Source organism: Crassostrea angulata, chromosome 10 (genome assembly GCF_025612915.1).
Source record: "Crassostrea angulata isolate pt1a10 chromosome 10, ASM2561291v2, whole genome shotgun sequence".
Taxonomy (NCBI): Eukaryota; Metazoa; Mollusca; class Bivalvia; order Ostreida; family Ostreidae; genus Magallana; species Magallana angulata.
In genome coordinates this window covers 25,618,032-25,629,959 of record NC_069120.1, presented here as the reverse complement: position 1 = coordinate 25,629,959, position 11,928 = coordinate 25,618,032, and the positions used below count along the sequence as shown (strand labels likewise).

Below are 11,928 nucleotides of genomic sequence, written 5' to 3'. Positions count from 1 at the left end.
TGCGTAAGTTTACAGTCATATCGCCAAGTTTCCCCATAAACCATACAATTTGGGATACTAGACTTAATATGCAATACAGATTTTAAAAATCTTAAATGGACTTTCTGGATTCAGGTCGTGTCTGTCCGTGTCATGCCGACAAGTAACGATCGGCTAGTGATCGAACTGTTTACAGCATTATGCCTAATTGATATTAAGAATGCAGAAACTCGCATTACTGAGAGGCCCCACTTTGAGATATTAATTAATCACAACACCTTTATGTCTGTCACGTGTTAATACATTGTACTAGATGAGGATGAAACAACTTCGCACAGTTCGGATGGAGTACGTGAAGTCCGAAACCAGGAAAATATAACATACACCAGACCACAAGAAGAAAAAAATACCCGCAAGGATTCTCAAATCAATCAAAAGGTATGAATACAGATGACAAAATATCTGTGCTTTTCAATATTATTATTATTTTTTTTATTTAATACAAAAATATTTTTAAGAAACCATATTGACAAACTTTAAAATAAAATCTTGCTTATTGGTCAAATCTTTAAAAAAAAATTATGATAATTTTGATTATGTTTATTTGTAATTTTCCTGTAAAACTGTTTATCATATTTTGCTGAACCTTATTCTAGAATGATCATATACGTCAGACTGTAATTGTTTAAAGGTACATATGAAATTTTTCATTATTGTATTTAAAAAAAAAAAATTCGTTTATCTTGATTAATAATTAAAAAAAAAATGGTTCAGGAGAAAGTAAATTGAGGTTTATTTATAGGGGATGTGAAACTTTTAATTGTAAGTAAGAGTAATTAAGTGTTTTAAATTTCAAAGCATGTGCATTTTGGTACATACATGTAACATCATGGAAATTTGCGGATTTCGGATTCAAACTTGCGGACTCAAGAAAAAAAAAGTATATCGATAATTTTCATATAATATTATTTCATAATTAAATAAGCTAAAAATGACGTTTATTTGCCACTTGATAAAATTGCATGGTTAAAAAAAAAGATTAAAGAATTAATATATGATTATATTTTAAAAAGATTACGTATAATTTTACGTGGATATCAAATATGAATAAAGTTTACTCTAAAAATCTTCCACAACCGATCATCCAACGTCAGAAGAGCCAACAACAACAACAACAACAACAACAACAACAACAGAAGAAGAAACAAAACAGTCGACAACTGATTCAGTCTCAACGTTATTATTTTCCTTTTTGTTTGTATTGTTTTACTGGGGTTTTCTTGGTAGGTGGGTGGCTGGGATTTTGATTTGGGCGGGGTTGGGAGGGGGGTGTAGTGAAATCAGTATATCAGGTTTTGATGGGAATCGCCTCCGATTGTAAATCTCAACAATATCAATCTGCATTTTGTATGAGGTACATGACAACGCATTTCTGGTTTCTGTTTATAATTTTAAAATAGAGAATATGTCGGCTTTTGATAATTCCAGTTCTAATCCAGTTGTTGTTCTCGAGTCTTGATTTATTATGACACGTTAGGGACCATACTATTAGAATGCATATCATGATTACTGAGTCCTCCAACTACAGTGTATTTGATTGTATTTAACCGCAGTCATGCAAAATAAAATTCCTATGAATATTTTAAAAGGCGATATTATAATCACTTATTATACTGCCTGGCCCATACTTGTTTGTGTATGTCAGTGACTTTGTACTGGACCCAGGGGAGAGGTTCCGAGATCATATATGACCGTTGCCAAGTGTATGAAACATTATTGGCTATTTTCGAGCAACAACTACTTGTTGCGAATTAAGCCTTTAATTCATCTTTCAGGAATAAAAATAATTGATGTTGTCGAATGCCATTATCTTTGAAACGATCTTGAGTGAATGAAACAGAGAGAATTTTTATCCACGGATTTTGCGGACATTTTGCCAATTTTGGTGACCTCATGCATTCTGCAGTAGCTTTTTTATATAATACAATGTAATGTACATTCAAACATAGCAATTCATTACGCTTCCATTGGTGTTTTTTTGAATTTCCTAAGTAACCACTGAAATACATTAGGAATCGGACTCTATCCGCAACAAAAGGCATTATTGACAAAAAATCAATTATTCAATCTCATAAAATCTTAAATTGCAAATGATGTAAATTAATCAAATGGATTGGTTTTGTTTTTCACTTAAAAGTATTTTATAGCTGTCGGAATCAAAGGTATCTGAATTAATCGTAGACCGGTTCTAATGCATATTGTACATGTGCAATTTGAATAAAAAAAATATTATTTCATATCTTAGACGAATGGTTTTGTGAAAAACACTGGATTTCTGTAGGCAGTAAAAGCAATTTGGATAACATACCGATCCGTTAACGCTACATAAAAATTAGAAAAAAAAAATTCCAAATATTTTTAATAATTTTCTGTATCCTGATATACAGAGCTCTTTCACTTTAGGAGATTAATATGGTCCAAAAATGGCCAAGACCATCCAACCCTCCTGAAACTGCTTTCAAATGCATTGTGTAGCTTATTAATTGTCAACGTGTATTCGTTTATTTAAGTCTTTTTTTAATAATTATATATTTTTGAAGTTGTCTGTCTGAAAGTTCTTTTTAAAACTTTAGGTACACTTAGATAGCATGAACTTCATGGACTACACCGGCTAGTGTCCCCCATGTACACTATGCAGTCTAATCGTGGGCCAACTTTATACTTCAGTTTATCGTTGCCATGAATATATATACTTGTATTGTTTCTATGAAAAGGGCTATTAACATAATATTTTTGTTCATGATTAAATAGAAGTTCTCATCAATTCTTTCAGATGGCTATGTACAACGACAAAACGTCTTCTTCATCCTTGAAAGAAATGCTGAAATCTATGGCCGAAAATTCCTCCATCCACGGAGTTTCCAGATGGGTGACTTCTAAATATTGGTATCAGCGCGTGCTCTGGATTCTGGTGTTTTTAGGGGCCACCGGAGGGATGAGTTACCAATTGTCTCTTTTATTCAAATCTTTCCGTTCTTACCCAGTGAAGGCCTCTGTGGATCTCAGGTTTTCTTCCCTCCCGTTTCCGGCTGTATCTCTGTGCAATATGAACCCTATTAAACTATCAAAGTTGAGTCTTACTAACAAAGATACACAGAATGTGATCAATGTGAGTATCTCACACAGAGAGAGAGAGAGAGAGAGAGAGAGAGAGAGAGAGAGAGAGAGAGAGAGAGAGAGTAAAAAATTCGTTAAGAGGTTCATGCGAGCTAATATTTTTTTCTGCAATGCTCGATATCTTTATACCAGCATAAGCCACAAAAGAAATAATTTTATTGCATGTTTAAATGAAAAACAGTGTTTCCGACGATGTTTATCCCTACCGATAACATGTACAATCAAATTATCAATTTGAGTATAAAAGAAAGATGTAAATATACACAATGAAATGCTTTCTTTGATGATTCATGCGGGTTATGAAGGTTGCGATCATTGCAGAAAAAAATTACATAACCCGCTTTATATGTAATTGTTTTCTACAATGATCGCTACCTTCATTTCAAACCCGTATGAATCATCAAAGAAAGCATTTCATTTTGTATATGTACAATTTTCTTTTAACAAATTAATAAATATTAATCGATTGTAAACAGTAAATAAAATCCACCAAATTACTGTAAATGTACATCAGTACGTTAGCTTAAAGAAACAGTTAAATCCTCTCCTATAGGAATTTGAGTCTGACACCATCCGTGCAGTCCGTGATTTTTCTTAGGTCGCTGTAGGTTTCGACCAATCGATAAACGGGATTTGTAGATTTTAGTCTGGCTGTTTCTATAGAGTTATAAATCAGAACCATTTTAATAAGACCTTGGACTTTGGGTAGTTGTGCCAAACAGCAATGTAACAAAGGTCTGTCTATCTATTGCTGGCCACTCAACCACGGCTCTTTGAAATCAACAAGAATTAAAGCTAAGACTATGCAATCGGTGTATATTTCGCTTGAAACCGCATCATTTTTAACTAGTTTTGACGCAAGAAAGAGATATCTACGTCCAACCAAAAGTCCAAGGTCTTATTTAAATGGTTCTAACTATAAGTTTCCGTAAGAAATAGATGGAATCATATTATTCGTTTAACTTGATTCAAGATTTTTTCCAACTATTTTTGAATCTCTGACAGGGTACCAATCCTTCATTGTGGAGTAGAAAGAAAAGAAGTCTTCACGCCAAATCAAATAAATGGCGCCGTCCGATATCAAATCAACACAACACTGGCATCTATGGACTGGGGGCCTCAAGAAGAGAAAGAATACAAAAGGTGTTTTCGCCTTCTTTGTCTTCAAAGTCAAGAAGAAGAAAGAGACTGAAACGAAGTTTGTCTGGAGCATCCGATGGATTATTGGGAGATAATACGAACACAGTTAGTTCTTATCACACCAGTACATCGGGATACTCCGGTAGCGGTTCGGGGGATTACGGCAGCGGTTCGGGAGACTCTGGTAGTGGTTCGGGAGATTACGCCAGCGGTTCGGGAGACTACGGTAGTGGTTCGGGAGATCATTATTATGGTAGTGGGTCGGGAGATTATGCTAGCGACGGCACTTGGTCATATTTCCAAGATTATAAAGAAGAGCTGACCCACTATGTCCAAGACGAATGGAATCAAAGAGTGTCTCAATTTCAAGAAGAATTTCAGAAAAATCCAAGGTATATAGCATTCTTTTGTGAATTAAAAGAAGGTTTTGGAAACCGATACCATGCATATAAATGTAGCATATAGATCTAGATGATCATTGCATAAAGAAAAGATGATTGGTGCAGAGTTTTTCTTGATATCATTCAATGCTTTAATTTAAAAAAAAATAATTCTTTGTTCTTAAATCTTGACTTGTTTACTTGGACAACTAACCTTTACAACTGAATTTGCGTATTTCTTTTTAATATTTCAAATTTCTTACTCAGAATTACATGTACTAGTATTTATTTCACATTTTCTTCAGCGACACCAGAGAAAAAGTGGGCCACTCCATTTCCGACATGATTGTATCTTGTGCTTTCAACGGAAACGAATGCTACGAAAAGTATTCATAGTCCAAATTGAATTATTTTTCTATAATGTCAGATAAAATGTTTCCTTTTGTATTGCTTAATACCAACTTTTTCTAGCATAATTAGAAAGTAAATGTAATCTTATGAAAATGTTTATTAACATACTTAGAAATGATTTTTTTTTTAAATTGCACTTACAAATGTAAATGATTAATTCAAGTATGAAACTTGATTTTTTAAAAAAAAAATGATTTTGTTTGCGACATATGCTTGAATCTTATTTTGCATTCCAGCAACTTCACCCTGTTCCAGTCTCTGGAATATGGCAACTGTTACACATTTCAGGACAGTTCTTATATAACAAAGCGATCGGGACCACTGTTAGGTTTGTACATGTACATTTTATTAACTGAGTACTGTTCCTGTCAGCAATTCTTCATAATCATTTAGTACGTGTACAATAAAACATGTATACCATTGTCTATAAAAAACAACAAGAAAAAAAATTTTTTTTTGGATAAATCAGTACATTATCTTTAATGACTATTCCTAAAAAATGTTTGAAGTAATTGGGTAGACGTGTAACTTAATGGTAGCGCTTGGTGTGACAGAAGGAAGCTTGATGAAAGTGGTAATGATGAGATGATGAGGAACTTTAATTAGACAAAAAACCCACTATACAATAAAACATATTTCACACAAACTGCTATACATTCTTATCCTTTTTAGGTCTTCGCTTAAACTTGAATATTGAAACCAACGAATACGTTGCCGATTATATGGACGCATTTGGACTGAGATTAGTAATTCACGAACCCGGGACGTTCCCCTTTCCGGAAGAGGAAGGATTCACTCTGAATCCTCGATATGAAACAACCATCGGAATGAGATTAGTAAGTTTTGATTTATTTTTTCATCATTCATAAGTTCTTTATACATTTTTATGGTGTCACACGCCAAACTTAATCTACTAGTATTTGAAGTATATCATTTGATAAAGATAAAAATTCCCAAGAACGTGTTCGAATATAGAGATTTTTTTTTAACTAAGATGATAGAAATCTTGCTTATGTTTCAAGGTATCTTATCGAAGAGCCTCAGAACCTCATGGTCAGTGCGAATCTGGAAAAGACTTCATAAAAATGTTTGGGATACGCTACACAATACCGGTAATTTTTTGTCATATTAATGTAATATTTGAAATAATAATTTTTTTTTTATAAAAGTCATCAACACATACTGCTGGTTTCTTGATAATTGGTTGATGACACGTCAATGTAATCAATAAACTTTACCCTGTGCATCTAATTGAAATTGTTTTGAATAGATTGCAATTAATTAAAATAAATACTGATTTATATTCCCGCGAACCAATTTTCGTAAATTAACGTTAATCTGGGTTTACAACTTCAATCGCTGTTATCGACAAAGCCAAACTCAAACATGATTTTTAGGTCAATGTTTATGGAGACTTATGTTTATGGCTTAAGAATTAGGTTTACTCAGGGGCGCCAAAACCACTGTTATGAACGAAAACCTGCTAATTGTACATTGTAGCCCTATAATAGTAGTGCTATTTTTCACTTTAGGTCAGTGACATATTTTTCATACTAAACACAGTAAAAATATTTTTTTGGAAATCTCAAACCCTGAGTAAACGTAATCAATTACAAAAGTTTCCATAAAGTCAACAAATTCTTAGAATCTACTACTAGCGATAATGATTGTTGTTACACATGCCTGCTTTAATAAAATCAACCAATTCTACCACTAACAATAATAATTATTTTTTTACAGGCCTGCTTAAAGCTGTGTCGACAGAGAGAAATAATTAAGCAGTGTGGATGTATTCCTTCCAACTCCAACGTCAACGGCTTTCTTCCTCTGCTGCCCCTCTGTTCAAATTCGACTGGTTTGTACATACTTCTGTTCTTGCAATGATTTTTTAAAGACACTTAGTCCAATTCGTAAAAGCAGCTCTAGCTTAAAAAACTTACTATCATTTTACATAAGAACGTCTATTTCGAAGATACAAAAGGGTATTAAATAAATATTAATCATGATTTGCATTTCTTAAGGAAATTAATATAGAAAGGAAAATAATCTGAGAATATATAAAAGGGTTATGTATCGATTAAAATTAAGTATCGGCATATAAAATAAGATATGGTGAAATACTTAGCATGCACACCATCAAGAAAAGTTGTTTTATAACCATTTTCAGAACATGAATCTTGCCAGGAATATTTGAACTTCAAGCTGGAAAACAACTTAATTAGCTGTGATTGCCGAAGTCCCTGCGAGTAGGTTTACCTTTCTTTTATGTGATCCAAGTTTAGCGTCATTTGACGTCATCATCGTCGTCTGTTGAATTGACTTCTCATGTTTTAAAATTTTAATCTTGAAATTTCGGCTGTATATTTTTCCATCTTATAATAAGAATTCTTTAAATCATTGGAAAGTAATTTTTTACAGTAACACTGGGATTATAACTGAACAATACGGATCAAATTCCCCTTAGAATCATTATACCCCCCCCCAAACGAAGTTTGGGGGGGGGGGGTATATAGGAATCACCTTGTCCGTCTGTCCGTCCGTCTGTTCGTCTGTCTGTGCAATCGTGTCCGGTCCATATCTTTCTTATGGAGAAACATTGGAAGTTCATACTTCACACAAAGATTGCTTATGACCTAAGGGTGTGTCATGACCTTGACCCAAGGTCATTCGGGCAAGGTCAAGGTCACTGGCAGAAAAATTACAAAATTCGTGTCCGGTCCATATCTTTCTTATGGAGAATTACTGGAAGTTCTTACTTCACACAAAGATTGCTTATGACCTAAGGGTGTGTCATGACCTTGACCCAAGGTCATTTTGGCAAGGTCAAAGTCACTGGCAGGAAAAATACAAATTAGTGTCCGATCCATATCTTTCATATGGAGAATTATTGTCAGTTCTTACTTCACACAAAGATTGCCTATGACCTAAGGCTGTGTCATGACCTTGACCCAAAGTCATTTGGGCAAGGTAAAGGTCACTGGCAGAAAAAGTGCAAAATTTGTGTCCAGTCCATATCTTTCTTATGGAGAATTATTGGAAGTTGTTAAATCACACAAAGTTGCTTATGACCTAAGGGTGTGTCATGACCTTGATCCAAGGTCAGTTGGGCAAGGTCAAGGTCGTTTGGGAGAATAGTGCAAAATTCGTGTCAGGTCATTATCTTTCTTATGGAGAAGCATTGAATGTTCTAACTTCACACAAATATTGCTTAGGACCAAAGGGTGTGTCATGACTTTGACCCAAGGTCATTTGGGCAAGGTCAAGGTCACTGGCAGTAAAAGTGCAAAATTCGTGTCCGGTCATTATCTTTCTTATGGAGAAGCATTTAATGTTCTTACTTCACACAAATATTGCTTATGACCAGCAGTTTAAAAAAAATAGAGCAGTTTTATTTATAGAAAATGGACGGTGAAATAGATTCATCCAATATTTTTTATAATTGGAAAAATACACGCATTATGATTTTTATCTTAGCGGGGGGTATCAATTGTGAGCTTGCTCACAGTACCTCTAGTTTTAACAAGAGCTTGGACATTGGGTAGATTTATCAATCAGCAATATCACGTAGACCTGTCTATTTCATTGCTGGCCTTTCATCCATAGCTCTTTGAAATCAACAAGATTAGTCTGGCTTTTGAGATAAGACTGTGCAATCGGTGCATATTTCACTTGAAACTTATGTTGACGCAAGAAATAGATAGCTACGACCAACCGAAAGTCCAAGGTCTTGTTAAAATGGTTCTAATTAGGCATAAACTCACACACACACACACACACACACACATATATATATATATATATATATATATATATATATATATATATATATATATATATATATATATATATATATATATATATATATATATATATAGACACACACACTTTTAAAAGTCATTGATATAAGGAATAAGGAATCATTCGTTGAGTATTTTGGTAGGGGCGTGATCAAATCCAATAAAGCCCGAAGGGCTTTATGATAGATTTGATCACGTCCCGACCGAAATTATCACCTCATAATATTCAAAGAATGATTCCTTATTACTTATATTTATGTAATTTTAAGCCATATTTACATGTAAATATAAATAAGCAAACTCCGCTGGCGCCTCAATTTGGCGTTATTTGTATTATGAGTTATATAGTACAAAATCGATTCGTAGAGTTATCACAAGCAAAGACACTGGAAATGTAAATATACTATAATCACGTATCATGACAAATGTTATGAAATATCTTTTTCGGGGAAAATGAATTTTGTGCGCCATTCAATAAATGAATATACGCATGCAATATGATTTTCGACATAAAAAAGTTCAAATTGAAATTTTTAAAACAGCAAAATTGCAACATCCTTGTTTGGCCCCAATTAAAAAATAAACACGAGTGTAAATATTTAACTGATTTAAGGAAAAAATGTATACATGGTATTTCTTTTTTTTCCCCAAACAGGCAGTTAGTCTACGACACAAGCTTGTCTGGCCGTTCCTGGCCAAGCAAAAAGTTCTTGGTAAGGTATACCGTTTATGTCCTGTGGTGCTATTAAGTATAATTTTATGCGTGCAGACGTGCATTTTAATTTGTCGATTTCAATCTCGAAGAAATATCCAAAATTTTCACAGATTTACAGGAAAAGAGAATTACAATGAATGAACCATTATTGTTTGAGGTACATACATTTCGGGATATAAGTGCCAAAACCCATGAACGCCTTGATATTTACCAGGATTTTTGGAAATTTGGAAGTATCTTAATTGTCCTCGGGGTAATAAAACTAAGACGATGTCATTCTTTTTCCGCTTTGATTATCCTAGAGCAATCATTTTTGTGAGAATGGGACTAATCTCGGTATGGATTATAAACACCGTAGACAAAGCACGCGCAGTTATTAATATGAACATAATTATATATGAATTGGCCATGCTTTAATTTTGTTGAAATTTCAGACAGAGAACATCATGAAAAAAATCTGCTCGGAAACTGGTGTAAAATGGTATTTCGAAGCAGACTGCGTCAAAGTGAACAGCAATATATTGCTGGACGCCGCCGCCATAGAAAGGTCGGGTTTTAAAGTAAATTCATACTCCGTTTTAAACGAACATGTATTAGTATATATATTGATTGTTAAAACTACAATTTACATATTTCTATTATGCACCGTAAAAATTATTACAAAAATACTTCTGCTCGTTTTCTATTCCATTTGTTCTTGGTATAATAAGTGCATATTTCACTTGAGGTCAGCATTGATTTCCTCTTTTGTTTATGCATCAATATGATAGTTTCGTTGTATAAATTATAAATACTGTTCAAGATTTGTTATACATGCAAATATTAATTCATCACTCCATCATCTTCGCTAGCCAAAGGTTTACGTTGTAGAGGAGCAGAGTGGATCGTAAACCCTTGGCTAGCGAAGATGTGCTCCATTTGAATGCAAGATATTTAATTTTAGACAATTAGTAATTTCAATCCACAACAATATTCGGAACACTGAAAACAGCATTTTACTATCTTTTACTGCATGACTATGTTTGTATACTTATGAAGATTATTATACATGTTTATTTTTTATAAATATGTTCCTCTTGTTAAGCTAGCATCTTTAATTACACACGATTCCTTACCCCCACCCACATGACTAATAAGAATAATCCTTCATTTTGGATTTTTGAATCTTATTTCAGAATCTCAGGAAATTTCCTGAAAGTTGTCATTTATTACGAAGATTTGAATTACGAAGAAATAAAGGAAGAACCAATGTATGATGTAAGTACTTTTAAGTACTAGTACTAAAAATTGAGAGAGGAAAAAAAACATGGAAAAAAAAGTAAGAATCAGATTTAACCAGTCATTTCATATTTTTTTTTTATTCTTTAAGGGGTTCCAGTTTATTTCTGACATTGGAGGTGCGCTTGGTCTGTTTATGGGAGCTTCAATTTTGAGCTTCGTGGAGGTTTTTCAGTTCCTGATCGAAATTCTAAATCTCCTGAGGAATAAATTTTTCGCGAAACGTGACCCGGCCCTAACGCCGGTGACTGAACTGTCGTTTCGTGACCCCCTCGCAGGGAAGGGGGAGAAAGAAAAAAGTATTGGACATTTTTAGAGAGCAAACTGCTGCCTTTATATAGTTTAGTTATTTTTTTAAAGATCGATTTACGTTCTGCAGTGATGTACATATACTTGTGGTGTTTGAATTTAATTCAATAGAAATGAATTGTATGAAGAGCTGTTTGAACTGATTTTGTTTACTTTACAAATATACATGCAAATGCATTATTAGATGGTAATTATACGTTATTTGGCTGTTCAATTTTTAATGAAATGTGAGTTTTTAATCAATAAAACGTTGCAAACGGTTTAACAATAATTTTGATGTTTTTTAATGTGTGTGGTAGTTGGCAATTTACAATTTTAATATTTTATAGTCGATACATTTATGTTTTCTCTTCTGTTTATGCAAAATTAAATCAATTTTAAATTAGAATATTAATGATATGCTTATATGAGGCGATTCGATTTTATCAACACCATGTACACCAAAAATATGACCTATTACCTACATGTATGATAAAACTAATATATCATGAAATAAATTATACAATTAAAAAAGCATTACAAGTACATTGTAAATGACCTCTAAGCTTCGACCATTATTTTAGTAGTTTTTATTTGAAAGGCTTAATGCCGATACAATTTCATGTCAAAACCAACGAAACAAAATGCCAAAAGCATAAGAAAACAAAATGACCCATTCCACTGTTACATATATAAGACCGAAACAAGCGTAATTAATTATTATGCTAATATTGGTTTATCAGAATACGATGGATAATGACCG

General features: G+C 33.3%; 1 protein-coding gene across 1 annotated transcript; it reads left to right on the top strand.

The window, feature by feature from the left end:
- Positions 1–277: 277 nt before the first annotated feature.
- On the top strand, positions 278–11,474 carry LOC128166775 (degenerin-like protein unc-105). Its single transcript, XM_052832145.1, has 13 exons — positions 278–417; positions 2,813–3,148; positions 4,162–4,688; positions 4,982–5,062; positions 5,324–5,415; positions 5,760–5,923; positions 6,110–6,199; positions 6,828–6,942; positions 7,255–7,333; positions 9,540–9,597; positions 10,034–10,146; positions 10,775–10,856; positions 10,969–11,474. The coding sequence occupies exons 2-13, from the start codon at positions 2,813–2,815 to the stop codon at positions 11,191–11,193; spliced, it is 1,962 nt and encodes a 653-aa protein (XP_052688105.1). The 5' UTR covers positions 278–417; the 3' UTR covers positions 11,194–11,474.
- Positions 11,475–11,928: the final 454 nt, after the last annotated feature.